Consider the following 22,617-nt stretch of genomic DNA (forward strand, 5'->3'; position numbering starts at 1 on the left):
CAAAACCCACCCTATGCCACTGATTGTAGGGGAGGGGAGAAGAAAGCTGGAAAACGGGAGAGGCAGGACAAAGCATGGCAGGTAATAGGTCGACACAGGTGGGGAGGGGTGGGTTTGATAGGCAGTTGATTGGAACAAAGCCCTGGATAAGAAAGGAAGGTGTGAGAGGTTTGAAGATTTGTGGATTGTGAAGCCAGAGGGAGTCTGAAGAAGGGTCTCGACCCGAAACGTCACGCATTCCTTCTCTCCAGAGATGCTGCTTGGCCCGCTGAGTTACTCCAGTTTTTTGTGTCTATCTTTGGTTTAAACCAGCATCTGCAGTTCCTTCTTACCCACAACTCTTTAAACCCGTCTTAAACCTTCCTTCCTTTCTGCAGTGAAGAAGGGTCTCGACCCTAAACGTCACCGTATCCTTTTCTCCAGAGATGCTGCCTGACTCGCTGAGTTACTCCAGCATTTTATGTCCATCTTCTTTGATGCAGCTCTTTGTTTCTATATGCCTGTCCTGAGCTTAACTCTTCGCTGTAGAAGTTGCAGACAATATCTTGGTATTCAGAAAAGAAACAACACTTCTAAAAGATGATAAATGTAGCGAATGAAGGCAATTTGTTACAAAGCTCCACACAAAGAGACTTCAAATTCCAAAGGAGCACGTCTAACAAACTGAAAATAAAAAGGCTGACCCAAGTTCATGAAATACCAACACATTTGGGAATTCCATTTTAACCTTAAAGTAATTATTGTCCAGGGATTCAGATCTGCAGCATAACAGGATGCAACTCTCCATTGTTTATTGTTAAATGAATAGATCACCAGGGCGGGTGCAAAGTGAAAGTTAACAGCTGCCCTTAAAGTTGGAGGTTTTTAGTTTTAGCTTCGAGAAACAGCATGGAAACAGGCCCGCCAAGTCCACGCTAACCGTCAATCACCAGTACACTAGTTCTATGTTATCCCACTTTCACATCCTGAACACTAGGAGCAATTTACCGAAGCCAATTAACCTACAAACCTGCATGTCTTTGCAATGTGGGAGAAAACCGGATCACCCAGAGAAAACCCACGTGGACACAGGGAGAACGTACAAATCTCCGCACAGAGAGCACCCCATAGTCAGCCGCGAACCTGGGTCTCTGGCACTGTGAGGCAGCAGCTCTAAAGCTGCACCACTGCACCATCCACTAATCGACGTGGAGGGTGTGGTGTAGGTATTGGAAGGTGGGGGCGAGAAAATTGATAAATATCACTAACCACCCCCCCCCCCTCCCCCCTCCCCCGCCCCACTCCTAATAAAACTAAAGAGCCACAGGAGACACAAGGGATTGCAGATGCTGGAAACTTGAGCAAAACCCAAAGTGCTGCAGCAACTCAGCGGGTCAGGCAGCATCTCTGGAGGGTATGGACAGATGGCGTTTCAGATTGATATCGTTCAAACTCCTGGAGTTCTGATCCAAAATATTATCCGTCTATTCCCTCCCCAGAAAACTAAGGATCCCGTGACTGTCTCAGTAGCCAGGATTTCCCCATCTCCTGAACAGCTTCTCACTGTCCCCAGTGACAGAAAAATAATTGTGAATGGGGGTGGCCGATGAAGGACATCGTGAAACAAGTGAAGTGACCCGTGCCACAGAGAAGCTGGTCTGTGTGGTAATAGCAATTTGTCGCTACCTTATAGTGCAAGAGACCTGGGTTTGATCCCGACTACCGGTGCTGCCTGTATGGAGTTTGTACGTTCTCCATGTGGGGTTTTCTGGGTGCTCCGGTTTCCCCCCACATTTCAAAGACGTGCAGGTTTGTTGGTTAATTGGGTTAATTCTGTAAATTGCCCCTAGTGTGTTGGATGTGAAAATGGGACAACATGGAACTAATGTACAGGTAATTGTTAGTGGGCGCTGACTTGGTCGGCTGAAGAGCCTGTTTCCACATTGTATGTGCAAACTAAACTGGATCACATCAATTATTCCACGTACATAGGGAAAAAACAATGTTCTGCAATTCCCATTAGCCAAGTTCTAAATATCTGACAATGTTCACTGCAGTGCTGGCCAGAATCAGAACTCCAGCTATAGAGCACCTATAAATGCTGAAGAAGAAATGGGGAGAAGAAAGCTGGAAAACGGGAGAGGCAGGACAAAGCATGGCAGGTAATAGGTCGACATAGGTGGGATGGGGTGGGTTTGATAGGCAGTTGATTGGAACAAAGGCCCTGGATTAGAAAGGAAGGTGTGAGAGGTTTGTGGATTGTGAAGCTAGAGGGAGTCTGAAGAAGGGTCTCGACCCGAAACGGCACGCATTCCTTCTCTCCAGAGATGCTGCTTGGCCCGCTGAGTTATTCCAGTTTTTTGTGTCTATCTTTGGTTTAAACCAGCATCTGCAGTTCCTTCTTACCCACAACTCTTTAAACCTGTCTTAAACCTTCCTTCCTTTCTGCATTGAAGAAGGGTCTCGACCCTAAACGTCACCTTATCCTTTTCTCCAGAGATGCTGCCCGACTCGCTGAGTTACTCCAGCATTTTGTGTCCATCTTCTTTGATGCAGTTCTTTGTTTCTATATGCCTGTCCTGAGCTTAACTCTTCGCTGTAGAAGTTGCAGACAATATCTTGGTATTCAGAAAAGAAACAACACTTCTAAAAGATGATAAATGTAGCGAATGAAGGCAATTTGTTACAAAGCTCCACACAAAGAGACTTCAAACTCCAAAGGAGCACGTCTAACAAACTGAAAATAAAAAGGCTGACCCAAGTTCATGAAATACCAACACATTTGGGAATTCCATTTTAACCTTAAAGGAATTATTGTCCAGGGATTCAGATCTGCAGCATAACAGGATGCAAGTCTCCATTGTTTATTGTTAAATGAATAGAACACCAGGGCGGGTGCAAAGTGAAAGTTAACAGCTGCCCTTAACGTTGGAGGTTTTTAGTTTTAGCTTCGAGAAACAGCATGGAAACAGGCCCGCCAAGTCCACGCTAACCGTCAATCACCAGTACACTAGTTCTATGTTATCCCACTTTCACATCCTGAACACTAGAAGCAATTTACCGAAGCCAATTAACCTACAAACCTGCATGTCTTTGCAATGTGGGAGAAAACCGGATCACCCAGAGAAAACCCACGTGGTCACAGGAAAACGCATTAACTCCTCACCGACAGCACCTGTAGTCAGGATCGGACCTGGGTCTCTGGCACTGTGAGGCAGCAGCTCTAAAGCTGCACCACTGCACCATCCACTAATCGACGTGGAGGGTGTGGTGTAGGTATTGGAAGGTGGGGGCGAGAAAATTGATAAATATCACTAACCTCCCCCCTCCCCCGCCCCACTCCTAATAAAACTAAAGAGCCACAGGAGACACAAGGGATTGCAGATGCTGGAAACTTGAGCAAAACCCAAAGTGCTGCAGCAACTCAGCGGGTCAGGCAGCATCTCTGGAGGGTATGGACAGATGGCGTTTCAGATTGATATCGTTCAAACTCCTGGAGTTCTGATCCAAAATATTATCTGTCTATTCCCTCCCCAGAAAACTAAGGATCCCGTGACTGTCTCAGTAGCCAGGATTTCCCCATCTCCTGAACAGCTTCTCACTGTCCCCAGTGACAGAAAAATAATTGTGAATGGGGGTGGCCGATGAAGGACATCGTGAAACAAGTGAAGTGACCCGTGCCACAGACAAGCTGGTCTGTGTGGTAATAGCAATTTGTCGCTACCTTATAGTGCAAGAGACCTGGGTTCGATCCGGACTACCGGTGCTGCCTGTATGGAGTTTGTACGTTCTCCCCGTCTCCATGTGGGGTTTTTCCGGATGCTCCGGTTTCCCCCCACATTTTAAAGACGTGCAGGTTTGTTGGTTAATTGGGTTAATTCTGTAAATTGCCCCTAGTGTGTTGGATGTGAAAATGGGACAACATGGAACTAATGTACAGGTAATTGTTAGTGGGCACTGACTTGGTCGGCTGAAGAGCCTGTTTCCACACTGTATGTGCAAACTAAACTGGATCACATCAATTATTCCACGTACATAGGGAAAAAACAATGTTCTGCAATTCCCATTAGCCAGGTTCTAAATATCTGACAATGTTCACTGCAGTGCTGGCCAGAATCAGAACTCCAGCTATAAAGCACCTATAAATGCTTTAGTGGCTATGTTTCTTTGAAGTGGCTTGTTAAGTCAGTGACAGAGATTGCAAATCCTTTGAACACCTGCAAAAGGAGGACCCCCACTGATACTGTGATAACAAATCCACACAGCATGCCCAGAAAGTCCACAACACTAACGTCACTCCATTCCTGAAAGAGGATTCCAGATGACAATATGACAAAAACTGTAAAAAACACGTAATATATAGCACCAAACAAGGAGGAATCAAAGCAGCGCAGTGCCTTATTAATATAGATAAACTGCAGAAAAATACTGCACAGCAGTGTTGTTAGCAGAATGATAGAAAGGTACAGGGCTCTTTGACTTGCTGGGTTATTGCTGAATGCATCTTGAGTGGCTAAGCCAAGGCCTTTACTGCTTGGCACAGTGAAAGTGCCCAGCAGTGAACAAATGCCAATGTAGACAATAATGTTGGTCGAGCCATGGGAAGGTGCAATCCAGAAGATCAGCAATACAAGAAGTGCGAGAACAATGCAGATATAGCCGAGAAACACTGTAAAGGGAAAACATTTTGAAAATGGTCAAACGTTTTAAACCACTTTATTTCCCTTCTCCCAACCCACTAAGTCAAACATGTGTATTGCAATAGGCATTGCAATAAGCTTATTATATTTATTAATCCTACCACATGCACAGTGGCCCTAGAGCTTGGATTTGTGCTGTGTGAATCACCAATGAGAACAAAGAACAGTACAGCACAGGAGCAGAACCTTCGGCCCACAATATCTGTGCCAAACGTGACGCCAAAATAAACTAATATCAACTGCCTGCTTGACACAATTGTATTTTATTTCCTCTGAAATGCTGATTCTTTTTCTGATGGCTACTTGACTGAACAGAGGATTTGAATCACACCTCATCACTATCTCAGCACTGCACTCTGTGGAATTTGCACTAAGGTTGTGCTCTGCACTCTGGCTTACACTATGCTGGTCTTGTTTACCACAAATAATTAATAATTTATTATGTATTATTTTGGTGTGTTGTCACCTATTTGTGCCTATAAAGCTGCAGCAAGTAAGATTTTCATTGTTCTGTTCCCATTGCATATTACAATTAAACTATAGCAGTCTAACACGTTTAATCAAGCCCTTTTTGTTGCAAGACACTGCATCTCTTTCAGTCAGATAATAAATAAAATAAATAGCAATGACAAGGTCCAAATGAATTAATGATGCAGTGGTTAACATTGTTGCCTCACAGTTCCAGGGACCTGAGATCGATCCTAATCCCGGGTGCTGTCTGCATGGAGTTTGCATGTTCTTTGTGCTACCTCCAGCTGCCCTGGTTTCCTCCCACATTCCTAATGACGTGCTGGTAGGTTAATTGGTTATGTCAATTGTCCCTTAAGTAGCAAAAATGATCAAAAGGGGAGTTACTGAGAAAATAGGTTGCAGGGATAAACGGAAATAAGGGGAACGGGAATGGGATTAGCCTGTTGGGAGATAGCATGGGTTGCGTGGGGCAAATGGCCTCCCCATGTCATAAAATAAGATACTCAAATGCCAGATACCCCCACTACTAATCTAAGAGATGAAATTTGTAATTTTGTGCAAAATTATCACTAGTAATATCCCAATAAATTGAAAATAGGCTGACATGATAATAATTTAAAAAATAACAAACTCAACTAACGTAATATTAAATCACTTTCCAATAATAAGTGAATGAATCAACAGAACTAGATTAACAGCAGAATTACAACCCAACCAGCAGGTGACCCGAATATACAAGGAGGAGCTTCAATTATAATCTCCTTGGCTTTTACAGGGCATATTTGTGAAAAGAATCATGAAAGAAGCCTTATTACATAGAAGGGTGATGTTCCAGACAACTGTTGATGATAAACTATTTGAGTTGAAGGAATAGAATTGAAGTAAAATTTAGACTGGACTAATCTGCAACAGTGGATTAATGTTGGGAGTGTTTACATCGAACAATACGACTTGACATTTAGGGTTTGGTTTAAGTTTTGTGTTGTCACTTGTGCCATGGTACAATGAAGAGCTTTGTTTTGTTTGCTATCCAATTTAGATAAGATAATATTCTACATAAATACAATGAATTTACTCAGAAGGTGGTGGCCATGTGGAATGGATTGCCAGAGGTAGTTCAGGCAGGTGATATAATATTTAAAAGGCACTTGGACAGGTCAATGGATGGGAAAGGATTAGAGGAATACGGATCAAATGCAGGCAAACGGGACTAGTTTAGATAGGGCATCTTGGTCGGCATGGACACGTTGGGCTGAAGGGCCTGTTATTTCCATGCTGTAAGACTATGACTCCAATTCATACTCAAGTCCAATAGTAAAGCAAAGGGGAAGACACAGGGTAACAAATAATATTTCTCAGCATTACAACGCCTCTGTTCAATAAACAAAGTCCAATGTCCTCAATGGGGTTGAGGTGAATCGGACAGTCCCCTGGCTTATCGAAGGATCATTCAGAAGTCAGATAACAGAGTAACATAAGCTGTTCCTGAGAAGGTTTCACCTATCCATTGTTTCTAATTTGTATTCATAACGCAACAAGAACAACTTTATATAAAAAACAGACACAAAGTGCTGAGATAACTCAGCTGGTCTGGTAGCATCTATGGAGAACATGGATAACAGATGATGTGTGTAGGAAGGAACTGCAGATGCTGGTTTAAACCGAAGATAGACACAAAATGCTGGAGTAACTCAGTGGGACAGGCAGCATCTCTGGATATAAGGAATGGGTGAAGTTTCGGGTCGAGACCATTCTTCAGACTGAATCAGGGGAGAGGGAGATACAGAGTAAGGAAGTTTAAGGTGTGAAAACGAGACAAAGGGGATGGAGATAAAGGAAAATGTAGACTAGATCATTGTTAGCTAGGAAAAGGCAACAACAAAGCAAACAGAGATTAAAAATTTAATCGAGGACAGTCAGACAGGTCGTAGAACTGGGAAGGGGGGAGTGGTGGAGAGAGAGGGAAAGCAAGAGTTACTTGAAGTTAGAGAAGAAATATTCATACCGCTGGGGTGTAAGCTGCCCAAGCAAAATGAGGTGTTGTTCCTCCAATTTGCACTGGGCCTCAGTCTGAAGAAGGGTCCCAACCTGAAGCGTCACTTATACATTTTCTTCAGAGACGCTGCCTGACCTGCCGAGTTACTCCAGCACTTTGTGTCTTTTTTCAGTAAGCCAGCATCTGCAGTTCCTTCTCTCAACAACTTTATATGGTGACTTTAAAACAATGCGGTATCCCGATCTGCTTGTCAAGGTTATTAACACATAAGAATAAACATACAATGTTACCTGGGTCTAACAGTTTTTCTTCAAGTTGCTCCCTTGATGTTATATTGTCTGTTTTGGGAGCATGAATGAGCAGTACAACTGACCCAGCGCAGTTCAGTAGACATCCTAGTTTTCCCAACAAGTTTAGCTTCTCTTGCAACATATAAGAAGCCAAGAGTGACCTGGGGAATATATTAAGATGGGGGAAAAGTCAGCGCACAATCCACAGCACATCTTAAAAACCTATTTATGATCAGAACAATACCTAAAACTTACAATAAACCAAAGACATTTCCTTGATTACAGTATAATAATTGGGAAAAAATTGATATTAAAATTTTGGAAAAACCCAACAACCCCCACAATCAAGATGTGGATTATGGAGATGTCAGAGACCTTACATTTGGAAAAAATTAGATATGTCTTAATTGACAAAACAGAATTATTTATTAGAATATGGTCTCCATTTATAGATTACTTGAAGGGGTAGATCGGACCGGCACGGAGGCCGGACTGAAGCCTGAACCCAGGACTAGAAAGATAGTTATGTCTTCTGACCTACGGAACTATCTCCCAAGTTGTATTATTGATAGTTTATCCTATTTTTCTAATTTCTTTCTTTCTTTATTTTTCCTATCTATAAATATAAATAAATAATTAGAGGCAATGTTAATAGGTAACGGATAAAGGATGATCCCAGCTACTTTGGTAACTGGGTCCCTGGAAACCTGGATATTTAATATGTAACCGTTAAACAAAGTCTGTATTGGTTTGGAATACGATATGCAGATGTCTCTAATAAAAATGTATTAAAAAAAAAATTAAAACCTATTTATGAACAAGCATTCACTTTGACAAAAGAAATCGCCAGATTCTCTTGCCCTATTATTAAGAGTTCTATGCAGGTAGTTCCAAAATTATTGAGTGCAAATGGTTCACTGCATTCAGCGTAAGTTAGAGAGAATGTTATCACAGCTTCTGAGATATTAACAATTTTAAGTTAGATTAGTCTGACAAGCTTATGTTCCTGGAAGTGGGGAGAGCTGCTGGCTCACCTGAGCTAGGTGCTAATAAACTGGCTTTGGAAGGAGATCGCATTTAAAGTAAGAACCATTCACAGGAGACACAGACAAATCAACAGTGTAGTCACATAACTATTCATGAAATAGTTAAACCGTTATTCAGAATACCTCAGGTGTCCAACCATAAACTTTGATAAGACAAAACTTTTGCCAATTATTATCAATATAAACACAAAATGTTGGAGTAACTCAGCGGGTCAGGTGATATTTCAGATCAATTCCCTTTTTCAGACTATGCAAACTCAGAGTCTGAAGACGGGTCTCGACCCGAAAGGTCACCTATTCCTTCTCACCAGAGATGCTGCCTGTCCCACTGAGTTATGCCAGCATTTTCCGTCTCTCTTCGGTGTAAACCAACATCTGCAGTTCCTTCCTACACATCATTATAAACATCCAGGTCAAATAAAAACATTACCCAAATGGCACACCAAGAGCTCCTAGTGGAGTTACCAATGCAGCAGGAGCAGTGTTGTAGGCCAAGAAGTTACCTATTTGACCCAGTCCCACTGTAACATGGAGAAAATCATTAATCATTAGAAACAAAAATGTGTACTTAACTAAAACTAGACATTTAGAGGATATGTTCAAGAATGCTATAAATAAGGAAAGGAATACAGATAGGAAAGGTTTGGAGGAATATGGGACAAATGTCAGCAAATGGTACTAGCTCAGATGGGGCATCTTAGATGGTGTGGGCGAGATGGGCCAAAGGGCCTGTTTCCATGCTGGACTATGGTTCTCTAAGAGGATAATGGAATACCTGAAGGCACCAATAAGTGACAACACAGGTTGTGTTGGTCTTTGACTCTACATCCACCTGTAAGACAGGTAGCAAATCCTCCAGAGTCAAATATTAACTACAACATTTGTATAGTAAAGGGAACACAAGGCTATTTACTTTCTGCCACAGAATACATTTTTTACGTATCCGTGAAGGCGTGAAGTGGGGCGTCGACAGCAGCGAGGCCTCAGCGGTGGTGAAGCCTCGTGGGTCGGCCCGCGGTCGATGATAGCTTGCGGGGGCCGCTGTGTGGGGAGAGGAAGAACAATGGAGGGCCCAGCGTGGGGGGGGGGGGGGGGGGGGGATGGGCACCGTGAGGGAGGTGGGGGGAGAACAACGGACAATTGGGGAGGGTGGGAGAATAAAGGACAATGGGGACCCCGCGTGGGGGGAGGAAAACAAAAGGAGGCATTTTGTAACTTTGTCAGTGCGGTTGACAAGCAAAGAATTTCACTGTGCCTAGTCACATGTGACAATAAAGTTAAACATAGAAACATAGAAAATAGGTGCAGGAAGAAGCCACTTGTCCCTTCAAGCCTGAACCGCCATTCATTGTGATCATGGCTGATCATCCACAATCAGTAACCCGTGCCTGCCTTCTCCCCATATCCCTTGATTCCGCTTTCCCCTAGTGCTCTATCTAACTCTCTTTTAAATTCAACCAGTGAATTGGCCTCTACTGCTTTCCGTGGCAGGGAATTCCACAAATTCACAGCTCTCTGGGTGAAAGAGTTTTAAATGGCCTCCCCATTGGGTCAGTGAAGAGAGAACCAAAGTACCTGTCTAACTCTTCTGCCAGGTACTTTCCAGGTACTTCTGCCAGGTATTCTATTCCATTCCATATATACACACACACACATACACGCACTGAACTTGTGTATTATATTGTTTACAGTGCACTATGCTTACATATTCTGTTGTGCTGCTGCAAGTCAGAAATCAATTGTTCTATCTGGGACAATAAAACACTCTTGACTCTTCCCACCCTCCTCAAAACATGCCCAATTTTGGCAGCTTATCCCATTTCAGACCTCCCAAATACCACCATTCAGGCCATTCACATATTCTCCATGTCGAGTAAATACATTTCATTCACGGGTACTGCTAATTCCGATATGAACATGGTTTCAGTAATAACAAGTTATATTTACACGGTGTTTTCTTTTGGACACTGCAGCTGGTAGAACAACTGCGTCAAGCATGCCAAAGAACAGGGTGCTCCGGTTTCCTTCCACATTCCAAAGACGTGCAGGTTTGTAGGTTAATTGGCTTCTGTAACTTGCCCCTAGTGTGTAGAATAGAAACAGAAACTAGGTGCAGGAGTAGGCCATTCGGCCCTTCGAGCCTGCACCGCCATTCAATATGATCATGGCTGATCATCCAACTCAGTATCCCGTACCTGCCTTCTCTCCATACCCCCTGATCCCCTTAGCCAAAAGGGTCACATCTAACTCCCTCTTAAATATAGCCAATGAACTGGCCTCAACTACCCTCTGTGGCAGAGAGTTCCAGAGATTCACCACTCTCTGTGTGAAAAAAGTTCTTCTCATCTCGGTTTTAAAGGATTTCCCCCTTATCCTTAAGCTGTGACCCCTTGTCCTGGACTTCCCTAACATCGGGAACAATCTTCCTGCATCTAGCCTGTCCAACCCCTTAAGAATTTTGTAAGTTTCTATAAGATCCCCTCTCAATCTCCTAAATTCTAGAGAGTATAAACCAAGTCTATCCAGTCTTTCTTCATAAGACAGTCCTGACATCCCAGGAATCAGTCTGGTGAACCGTCTCTGCACTCCCTCTATGGCAATAATGTCCTTCCTCAGATTTGGAGACCAAAACTGTACGCAATACTCCAGGTGTGGTCTCACCAAGACCCTGCACAATTGCAGTAGAACCTCCCTGCTCCTATACTCAAATCCTTTTGCAATGAAAGCTAACATACCATTCGCTTTCTTTACTTCCTGCTGCACCTGCATGCCTACCTTCAATGACTGGTGTACCATGACACCCAGGTCTCGCTGCATCTCCCCCTTTCCCAATCGGCCACCATTAAGATAATAGTCTGCTTTCCCGTTTTTGCCACCAAAATGGATAACCTCACATTTATCCACATTATACTGCATCTGCCAAACATTTGCCCTCAGCGTTGGTGAAGCCTCGTGGGTCGGCCCGCGGTCGATGATAGCTTGCGGGGGCCGCTGTGTGGGGAGAGGAAGAACAATGGAGGACCCAGCGTGGGGGGGGGGACCACCATGAGGGAGGCGGGGGGGAGAACAACGGACAATTGGGGAGGGTGGGAGAATAAAGGACAATGGGGACCCCGCGTGGGGGGAGGAAAACAAAAGGAGGCGCTTTGTAACTTTGTCAGTGCGGTTGACAAGCAAAGAATTTCACTGTGCGTAGTCACATGTGACAATAAAGTTAAACATAGAAACATAGAAAATAGGTGCAGGAAGAAGCCACTTGTCCCTTCAAGCCTGAACCGCCATTCATTGTGATCATGGCTGATCATCCACAATCAGTAACCCGTGCCTGCCTTCTCCCCATATCCCTTGATTCCGCTTTCCCCTAGTGCTCTATCTAACTCTCTTTTAAATTCAACCAGTGAATTGGCCTCTACTGCTTTCCGTGGCAGGGAATTCCACAAATTCACAACTCTCTGGGTGAAAAAGTTTTAAATGGCCTCCCCATTGGGTCAGTGAAGAGAGAACCAAAGTACCTGTCTAACTCTTCTGCCAGGTACTTTCCATGTACTTCTGCCAGGTATTCTATTCCATTCCATATATACACACACACATACACGCACTGAACTTGTGTATTATATTGTTTACAGTGCACTATGCTTACATATTCTGTTGTGCTGCTGCAAGTCAGAAATCAATTGTTCTATCTGGGACAATAAAACACTCTTGACTCTTCCGACCCTCCTCAAAACATGCCCAATTTTGCCAGCTTATCCCATTTTAGACCTCCCAAATACCACCATTCAGGCCATTCACATATTCTCCATGTCGAGTAAATACATTTCATTCACGGGTACTGCTAATTCCGATATGAACATGGTTTCAGTAATAACAAGTTATGTTTACACGGTGTTTTCTTTTGGACACTGCAGCTGCGTCACTGCAACTGCGTCAAGCATGCCAAAGAACAGGGTGCTCCGGTTTCCTTCTACATTCCAAAGACGTGCAGGTTTGTAGGTTAATTGGCTTCTGTAATTTGCCCCTAGTGTGTAGAATAGAAACAGAAACTAGGTGCAGGAGTAGGCCATTCGGCCCTTCGAGCCTGCACCGCCATTCAATATGATCATGGCTGATCATCCAACTCAGTATCCCGTACCTGCCTTCTCTCCATACCCCCTGATCCCCTTAGCCAAAAGGGCCACATCTAACTCCCTCTCAGTCCTGACATCCCAGGAATCAGTCTGGTGAACCTTCTCTGCACTCCCTCTATGGCAATAATGTCCTTCCTCAGATTTGGAGACCAAAACTGTACGCAATACTCCAGGTGTGGTCTCACCAAGACCCTGTACAATTGCAGTAGAACCTCCCTGCTCCTATACTCAAATCCTTTTGCAATGAAAGCTAACATACCATTCGCTTTCTTTACTGCCTGCTGCACCTGCATGCCTACCTTCAATGACTGGTGTACCATGACACCCAGGTCTCGCTGCATCTCCCCCTTTCCCCAATCGGCCACCATTTAGATAATAGTCTGCTTTCCCGTTTTTGCCACCAAAATGGATAACCTCACATTTATCCACATTATACTGCATCTGTCAAACATTTGCCCACTCACCCAGCCTATCCAAGTCACCTTGCAGTCTCCTAGCATCCTCCTCACAGCTAACACTGCCCCCAGCTTAGTATCATCCGCAAACTTGGAGATATTGCCTTCAATTCCCTCATCCAGATCATTAATATATATTGTAAATAGCTGGGGTCCCAGCACTGAGCCTTGCGGTACCCCGCTAGTCACTGCCTGCCATTGTGAAAAGGACCCGTTTACTTCTACTCTTTGCTTCCTGTTTGCCAGCCAGTTCTCTATCCACATCAATACTGAACCCCCAATGCCGTGTGCTTTAAGTTTGTATACTAATCTCTTATGTGGGACCTTGTCGAAAGCCTTCTGGAAGTCCAGATACACCACATCCACTGGTTCTCCCCTATCCACGCTACTAAGTACTCTGGGATGCAGCCTATCTGGCCCTGGGGATTTATCGGCCTTTAATCCATTCAATTTACCCAACACCACTTCCCGGCTAACCTGGATTTCACTCAATTCTTCCAATTCCTTTGACCCGCGGTCCCCTGCTATTTCCGGCAAATTATTTATGTCTTCCTTAGTGAAGACGGTGGCAAAAACGGAAGACATTGTTAATTCAGAAACAATGGTTCTGAACTTAAAGAAAGGTAACTTTGAGGGTATGAGACGTGAATTGGCCAAGATTGACTGGCAATTAATTCTAAAAGGGTTGACGGTGGATATGCAATAGAAGACATTTAAAGACTGCATGGATGAACTACAAAAATTGTTCATCCCAGTTTGGCAAAAGAATAAATCAGGGAAGGTAGTACATCCGTGGATAACAAGGGAAATCAGGGATAGTGTCAAAGCGAAGGATGATGCGTACAAATTAGCCAGATAAAGCAGCATGCCGGAGGACTGGGAGAAATTCACAGACCAGCAGAGGAGGACAAAGGGCTTAATTAGGAAAGGAAAAATAGATTATGAAAGAAAACTGGCAGGGAACATAAAAACTGACTGCAAAAGTTTTTATAGATATGTGAAAAGAAAGAGATTAGTTAAAACAAATGTAGGTCCCTTGCAGTCAGAAACAGGTGAGTTGATCATGGGGAACAAGGATATGGCGGACCAATTGAATAACTACTTTGGTTCAGTCTTCACTAAGGAAGACATAAATAATTTGCCGGAAATAGCAGGGACCCGCGGGTCAAAGGAGTTGGAGGAATTGAGTGAAATCCAGGTTAGCCGGGAAGTGGTGTCGGGTAAATTGAATGGATTAAAGGCCGATAAATCCCCAGGGCCAGATAGGCTGCATCCCAGAGTACTTAAGGAAGTAGCTCCAGAAATAGTGGATGCATTAGTAATAATCTTTCAAAACTCTTTAGATTCTAGAGTAGTTCCTGAGGATTGGCGGGTAGCAAACGTAACCCCACTTTTTAAGAAGGGAGGGAGAGAGAAAACAGGGAATTACAGACCAGTTAGTCTAACATCGGTAGTGGGGAAACTGCTAGAGTCAGTTATTAAAGATGGGATAGCAGCACATTTGGAAAGTGGTGAAATCATTGGACAAAGTCAGCATGGATTTACGAAAGGTAAATCATGTCTGACGAATCTTATAGAATTTTTCGAGGATGTAACTAGTAGCGTGGATAGGGGAGAACCAGTGGATGTGGTGTATCTGGACTTCCGGAAGGCTTTCGACAAGGTCCCACATAAGAGATTAGTATACAAACTTAAAGCACACGGCATTGGGGGTTCAGTATTGATGTGGTTAGAGAACTGGCTGCCAAACAGGAAGCAAAGAGTAGGAGTAAACGGGTCCTTTTCACAATGGCAGGCAGTGACTAGTGGGGTACCGCAAGGCTCAGTGCTGGGACCCCAGCTATTTACAATATATATTAATGATCTGGATGAGGGAATTGAAGGCAATATCTCCAAGTTTGCGGATGACACTAAGCTGGGGGGCAGTGTTAGCTGTGAGGAGGATGCTAGGAGACTGCAAGGTGACTTGGATAGGCTGGGTGAGTGGGCAAATGTTTGGCAGATGCAGTATAATGTGGATAAATGTGAGGTTATCCATTTTGGTGGCAAAAACAGGAAAGCAGACTATTATCTAAATGGTGGCCGATTGGGAAAAGGGGAGATGCAGCGAGACCTGCGTGTCATGGTACACCAGTCATTGAAAGTAGGCATGCAGGTGCAGCAGGCAGTGAAGAAAGCGAATGGTATGTTGGCTTTCATAGCAAAAGGATTTGATTCAGATTCAGATTCAATTTTAATTGTCATTGTCAGTGTACAGTACAGAGACAACGAAATGCATTTAGCATCTCCTTTGAAGAGCGACATAGCAAACGATTTTGAATAAAAAAAATAAATAATAAGTGTCCAGGGGGGGGGGGGGGGGGGGGGGGTGATTGGCAGTCACCGAGGTACGTTGTTTAGTAGAGTGACAGCGGCCGGAAAGAAGCTGTTCCTCGACCTGCTGGTTCGGCAACGGAGAGACCTGTAGCGCCTCCCGGATGGTAGGAGGGTAAACAGTCCATGGTTGGGGTGAGAGCAGTCCTTGGCGATGCTGAGCGCCCTCCGCAGACAGCGCTTGCTTTGGACAGACTCAATGGAGGGGAGCGTGGGACCGGTGATGCATTGGGCAATTTTCACCACCCTCTGCAATGCCTTCCGGTCGGAGACAGAGCAGTTGCCATACCATACTGTGATGCAGTTGGTAAGGATGCTCTCGATGGTGCAGCGGTAGAAGTTCACCAGGATCTGAGGAGACAGATGGACCTTCTTCAGTCTTCTCAGGAAGAAGAGACGCTGATGAGCCTTCTTGATCAGAGTAGAGGTATTGTGGGTCCAGGAGAGGTCATCGGAGATGTTGACTCCCAGGAACCTGAAGCTAGAAACACGTTCCACCTCCGTCCCGTTAATGTGGATGGGGGTGTGCGTGCCGCCTCTGGACTTCCTGAAGTCTACAATGAGCTCCTTGGTCTTCTTGGAGTTAAGGGCCAGGTTGTTGTCAGCGTACCATGCTGCTAAGTGCTGGACCTCCTCCCTGTAGGCCAGCTCATCGTTGTTGCTGATGAGGCCAATCACCGTTGTATCATCTGCATACTTGATGATGGTGTTAGTACCATGTACAGGTGTGCAGTCATAGGTGAAGAGGGAGTAGAGGAGGGGGCTCAGCACACAGCCCTGAGGAACGCCGGTGTTCAGGGTGAGGGTTGAAGAGGTGTGCTTGTCTAACCTCACAGACTGGGGTCTGTTGGTTAGAAAGTCCAGTATCCAGTTGCAGAGGGAGGGGTCGATGCCCAGGTTACCGAGTTTGCGCCCAGGTTACCGACTTTTGAGTATAGCAGGGAGGTTCTACTGCAGTTGTACAGGGTCTTGGTGAGACCACACCTGGAGTATTGCGTACAGTTTTGGTCTCCAAATCCGAGGAAGGACATTATTGCCATAGAGGGAGTGCAGAGAAGGTTCACCAGACTGATTCCTGGGATGTCGGGACTGTCTAATGAAGAAAGACTGGATAGACTTGGTTTATACTCTCTAGAATTTAGGAGATTGAGAGGGGATCTTATAGAAACTTACAAAATTCTTAAGGGGTTGGACAAGCTAGATGCAGGAAGATTGCTCCCGATGTTGGGGAAGTCCAGGACCAGGGGTCACAGCTTAAGGATAAGGGGGAAATCCTTTAAAACCGAGATGAGAAGAACTTTTTTCACACAGAGTGGTGAATCTCTGGAACTCTCTGCCGCAGAGGGTAGTCGAGGCCAGTTCATTGGCTATATTTAAGAGGGAGTTAGATGTGGCCCTTGTGGCTAAGGGGATCAGAGGGTATGGAGAGAAGGCAGGTACGGGATACTGAGTTGGATGATCAGCCATGATCATATTGAAATGCGGTGCAGGCTCGAAGGGCCGAATGGCCTACTCCTGCACCTAATTTCTATGTTTCTATCTTGAATGAGGAAGAGGCAGGAAGGATTAGAGAAATATTTGTTTTAATCTTAGAAGTCTAGATGGTTACGCCTTTGTGTGAAAGGAATATCTGACTGGAGGAACACACATGGATCTCATTGGAAACATGAACTGCAGTAAAACATAACCATCTTGTAGGATTTATGGGTAGTGCCAAACACAGAGTTAGGAGAGTGAAGCAACCAACTTTTAGGAAGTGGTGCCAAACATTTTGAGAACTAATACTTACTTCCTAAAGTTCCAATCCACCAGATCAATTCTGTTAAGTAGGAAGTTCCTATTAAAAGAAGAAAATGTTAACATTTTCTCAGTAAGCTACCATTGTAAAAAAGATTTTTGAAAGAAGTTATGTCACAAATTGGTTCTTGACGCAAGAATCTTTATTCGAACAACTGAACAGGACTGTCAATAACCAAGGCATAGGTTTGACCTTTGACCAAGTATGTTAACCTTAGCAACAATAAGGTTTTTTTTGAAGGACTGATCATTAGGGGCGGCACAGTGGTGGTGGGGTTGCTGCCTTACACTGCCACAGACCTGGGTTTGATCCTGACCATGGATCAGGCACGTGCCGTGACAAATTACTCAGGGTAGACAGTCGGGCTTTTAAAAAATCTTAAATCGCGCATGCACAGATTGTTCTCCTCTCCGTAAGCAGTTAGTCGACTTTTATAAAGTCTTCAAAAGCCATCTCTCTTAATAAGGTACCGTATTTCCCGGCAATGAAGATGCACCTGCATCGAATACGCACCCCCATTTTGAGTTGCTACATTTTGAAAGAAGGCTGGCGGGACATAGAATTTCTCACGCTCAAAAAATAAAAAATAAAAATAAAGTAACAATTCAATTTGCCCAAGGCTTCCATGTCTCCTTATTCTGAATTACTGAATGGGGGGGGGGGGGGGGGGGGGGGGGGGGGGGGGGGGGGGGGGGGGACGGTAGGTGGAGAGATGGTGGGAAAAACGGGGAGCACATTGGAACAAGTTGAATCAGTTGTGATCTTATTGAATGACAATACTAGTTCAAGGGACCAATTGGGGGGAGAGTTCCTTTCATAGTGTGTGGGAGTCTGGCCAGGGGTAAAGTTGCGGGGATGGCAGGAGCGTTGAGAAGCTCGTTGCCAATCAATAACCCGTGCCTGCCTTCTTCCCATATCCCTTGATAGCTCGATTGACGATCCATGTTTGAAAAACCCGCCAAGAAAATTGCGCTGCACAAGCACAGTAGGGTGCTGCTCACGCGCAGTCCACAGTGCCAAGGCAGAATTTCAGCTGCCTTCAGCTCCCCTTGTCATTGAGGGCTTGCAGCAGCGTCGACGGCACGTCTGCTGCAGAGACACGTCATTCGCGTATTACATGTACTGCGCATGAAAGGCATGGAGAATTATGCCTACCTAAGAGATCGATCTCTTAAGTAGGCATAAATCTCCAGTGCCTTTACATTTATATTTAACTAGACCAAGGTGACAAAATGAGTGAGTGGGGGGGGGGGGGGGGGGAGAAGAAGAATCAAGGCTGCTTCTATGGGTGAGAAGGCAGTTTATTTTAGAAATATTGGGGGGGGGGGGAGGGGGGGAGAAGGATTTGATTAAAAACGTGTGCATAAACACGATGAAATGTAATGAGTGGATACTTAGAAAGAAAAATGAAATCTCTACCGAAATGGAAATGATCTCGGCGATTGTGCGTCTGGATTCGGTGTGGCAAGGAATCAAAGGAAGCAAGGCAGCCGGCAGCCGTACATGTAAATGGATCCATTCCGATTGGACATCTGCGAGCATTGGGCATTCTGATTGGACATCTGCGAGTATTGGGCATTGTGACATCACACAATGGAACGAATCAAAAGGCAGAAAGGCAGCCGGACGGCAGGCGGCAGCCACAGAGTTTTATATAATAACCAGACCAAGTGCAGACCCGTTGGGTCTGTTTCCCCAACGGCGTTTGTGGGGGGGGATTTTAGTCAGGGTAGGCAATGCCTACTTTGCCTACCCTGACGGCATGTGCTTGCCATGGGTGCTGTCAGTATGTTCTCCCTGTGACTGCGTGGGTTTTCTCTGGGTGCTCCGGTTTTGACCCACTCTCCAAAGACATGCAGGTTTGTAGGTTACTTGGCTTCTATAAAATTCTCACTGGTGAGTAGGATAGAACTTATGTACAGGTGATCGTTGGTCAGCGAGTTAGATTTGGTGAGCTGAAGGGCCTGTTTCCAGCTGAAACTCTAATTTGTCCAAATATCATTTAAAAGTCAGAATGGTATATGTTTCTATAGCTTCCACTCGCAGCTCATTCCAGATACAAACGACTCTCAGAGTGAAAAGGTTTCCCCCGACTTTAAAAACTATTTATTTTGCATCATATATTCTCATGTACACCAAATCTCATTTAAATTAACAGGCTAGTTATAACCAGTTATGTGTCAGTCTGTTTTGCAATAGCAAGTCACACACTGTCTGGTGTCCTACAACCACAACTTTAGAGCAGACCATTCTGCCGTGATCGAAAAGAGCAAACGTCGTCAATTTATTGGTTTGTATATCATGTGCTTCTTTGCATCATGCAATTCATTCAAATTCCCCAATTTCAGCTTTGTTTCCTTCTTTGGTAAATTTATAGTTTCGCGACGAGCAAAGAATAACTTTTCCCAATCTACCACAAAGGAGGAACTCAGTGGGTCAGGCAGCATTTGTGGAGGGAATGGACAGGCAATGTTTCAGGTCAGGACCCTGCATTCCAGCATCTGCAGTTCCTTGCATCTCAGTTCCTTCTTAAACTCTTTTGGATGTTACCTTCAGCGCAGTACACAATCTAGATTTGTAGGAAGGAACTGCAGATGCCAGTTAACACTGAAGATAGACACAAAAAGCTGAAAACTGGAGTAATTAATCAGGGCAGGTTGCATCACTGGAGAGAAGGAATGGGTAACGTTTTAGGTAGAGACCCTTCTTCAAACCCTACAATCTAGCCATAAAGTCATCTTGTTGAGTCTCATTATCTCATCTAAGCCACAGCTAACAATGGCCTGTTTCCTTTATCATCATTACTTTTTTGCATATCTTTTATTCAGGCGTTCTATATTTCACTACATCACCGTCTATATCTCTCGTTTCCCTCTCCCCTGAATCTCCGACTGAAGAAGGGTCTCGACCCGAAACATCACCTATCCCTTTTCTCAGAGATGCTACCTGACCAACTGAGTTAACCCAGCTTTTTGTGTCTATCTTCGGTTTAAAGCAGCATCTGCAGTTCGTTCTTTCACAATCACATGTATGCCTTTGGCAATTGCACATTGTCCACTAAAGAGGAAATGTTTCTTTAATTTGATGATTTTTTTTTTTTGGGGGGGGGGGGGGGGGTTGAGATTTGTTTACACACCTCTGCTCTCGGCACGAAGGATGCCTTTCCTCTGCAAAACGAAAGTGGAGCCATTGACAATGCTGGAGAGCACGGCTACAGCGAGCCCCATGGAGGCGGCTGCACTTGGCTCCATCCTGGCTCAGGTACCAGTCAGTGTTCGCAGCTCGCAGTCACTCCCGCACCAACGCCGTACCGCAACGCTGCAGAACAATTCGGGTCTTTCAAATGAAAAAAAAATCAAGGCATTTAATTTCCAACTCGATGAAAATAATACTCGTAAAAAAAAATAAAAAAAATTCCACCGAAAACTATTAAAAGCAAAGTCCCTACTTCCGCATGCAGGACCCTTGTTCAAACATGCGCAGTCGGGAAATAAACTTGCACAAGCGCTTTCTCCACGAAATTCCTCGCCGCCTCTGCAGTGGCGCACCCTTATTGTGCTCTCCCTGCTATACTAGGCACCAAAATGCCATGTTTAAATACGCCAATAATTATTTTCCCAGGGTTACTAAATTCCCCAGACAATCATGTCTGAATTTATTTTTAAATGATCCCAAAAAAATTACAATAGGATGACCCACTGTTGATAACAGAACATTACACATTCTTTGGTACACAAAAATGCTGGAGAAACTCAGCGGGTGCAGCAGCATCTATGGAGCGAAGGAAATAGGTGACGTTTCGGGCCGAAACCCTTCTTCAGACTGATAGGGGGTGCGGGGGGAGAAGGAAGGAAAAAGGGGTGAAAAACGATGCTCCACAGATGCTGCTGCACCCGCTGAGTTTCTCCAGCATTTTTGTGTACCAAAGAATGTGTAATGTTCTGTTATCAACAGTGGATTTTCCAGCATCTGCAGTTCCTTCTTGAACACATTACATCTTCTTTATCAAGTTGTAACGAATCAAGTGTTTTTTGGCTCCAGCAGGTCAATTGAAAACGTAATAATGATTGGTTTCCACAACATTTATGAACCTTTTAGGCTTATTGTCACGTGAACACAGGAAAATGGGTGGATGATGACGATGAAGATGATCTTATAGAGGTGTACAGAATCATGAGGGGAAGAGATCGGGTAGACACACAGAGTAGGGGAATCGAGAACCAGAGGACATTTAGATTTAAGGTGAGGGGGAAAAGATTTAATAGGAACCCGAGGGGTAACTTTTTCCACAGGCTGTGTACTCTGGCCCATGCTCAATTCTCAATAAGCGAGTTCGGTATTCTGAAAAAATGCAAGGAATCAAGGGATTTGTCAAAGGTCATTTGCCAAGAAGAAAAAGCAAACAAAGTGCTGGCTGAACAAACTGTGTATTAATTCTTATCTTTATTCATAATTGATGTGTAAAAATATATCTAATCCGAGGAACGGGGTGCCAGGTCGCGGGAGAGCGGGGCGTAACTGCGAGAGAGAGAGAGAGTTGGCCCCGCCAGTACCGAGGGGCCAACCGACGGGGAGAGACTGGACTGGCGGAGAGACATTCTCGGCTGCAGCGAGCAGTCCAGTGCCTCATCTGCAGTCCGAATGTCGCAACCCGCCCGGGGGGGTGGTCGGAGACGTCCGGAACAACCCCTGACCGACAGGACACCGGCCCGGAGCAGCGACACACAGCCAGTGTGGAAAAGAAACACCAACTCTAGCCCAACCCCGCTCCAACTTCCGAAGAACCCGCTCCCCGACGGGCCGGGGGATCACCAGCCGCATCCCCCGCCTCACCCAGTGGCCGCTGACCAACCCCTCGGCGCCGGCGACAGCTGAGCCTCAGCCATCAACGGGGATACACACAAAATGCTGCAGCAACTCAGCTGAACTGGCAGCACCCCTGGAGAAAAGGAATGGGTGACGTTTTGGTCGAGACCCTTCTCCAGAGATGCTGCCTGATCAGCCGAGCCACCGCAGCAACCTGTGTGCATCCCCGCCGATGACCGGTGCTCGACCCCTGCCAGTACCGAGGGGCCAACCGACAGCCACTGGACAAGGAGAGAGCCGCAGACACCTCCAGTCACCCCCAGACAGGGACGGGATACCCGAGAGGGGATGGGAACGGGGACTGCCCAGCAGCAACTCAACAGCGACTGGAGCGCCGGAGACCCGGGCCCGACCACGAACCCTGACCCAACGCAGCAGCACGATCACACTTACTAACCGAAGCATAAAGCAATAAAAACGACAAAATAGTCGTAGCTTTTTACAAAGGAACAATAAATAAAACTAATTCAGAGTTTGAAAGCAGAATTTTCTTACCCAGAAGAATTAAAGCTGGAA

General features: G+C 45.0%; 1 protein-coding gene across 2 annotated transcripts; it reads right to left on the reverse strand.

Moving 5' to 3' along the window:
* Positions 1-1,260: 1,260 nt before the first annotated feature.
* Positions 1,261-20,824, reverse strand: nipa1 (NIPA magnesium transporter 1). 2 transcript variants are annotated; one of them, XM_055636500.1, is made up of 6 exons: positions 20,684-20,824; positions 20,372-20,571; positions 17,227-17,274; positions 8,913-9,003; positions 7,437-7,597; positions 1,261-4,648 (listed from the first exon to the last, which is right to left on the reverse strand). In XM_055636500.1, the coding sequence occupies exons 2-6, from the start codon at positions 20,484-20,486 to the stop codon at positions 4,137-4,139; spliced, it is 927 nt and encodes a 308-aa protein (XP_055492475.1). In that variant the 5' UTR covers positions 20,487-20,571; positions 20,684-20,824; the 3' UTR covers positions 1,261-4,136. The 2 variants fall into 2 exon arrangements, with proteins under 2 accessions (XP_055492475.1, XP_055492474.1); XM_055636499.1 differs by having other exon boundaries at positions 20,372-20,743.
* Between the last annotated feature and the right edge of the window lie 1,793 nt (positions 20,825-22,617).

The sequence above is a fragment of the Leucoraja erinacea genome, chromosome 6 (assembly GCF_028641065.1).
Source record: "Leucoraja erinacea ecotype New England chromosome 6, Leri_hhj_1, whole genome shotgun sequence".
Taxonomy (NCBI): Eukaryota; Metazoa; Chordata; class Chondrichthyes; order Rajiformes; family Rajidae; genus Leucoraja; species Leucoraja erinaceus.

Coding starts and splice junctions, on each gene's coding strand:
- nipa1 (XM_055636500.1), bottom strand. CDS start 20,486: ATGGAGCCAAGTGCAGCCGCCTCCATGGGGCTCGCTGTAGCCGTGCTC. Junction 17,275..20,371: donor CCTTCGTGCCGAGAGCAGAG/GTGTGTAAACAA, acceptor TTCTTTTAATAG/GAACTTCCTACTTAACAGAA. Junction 9,004..17,226: donor GTGGATTGGAACTTTAGGAA/GTAAGTATTAGT, acceptor TCCATGTTACAG/TGGGACTGGGTCAAATAGGT.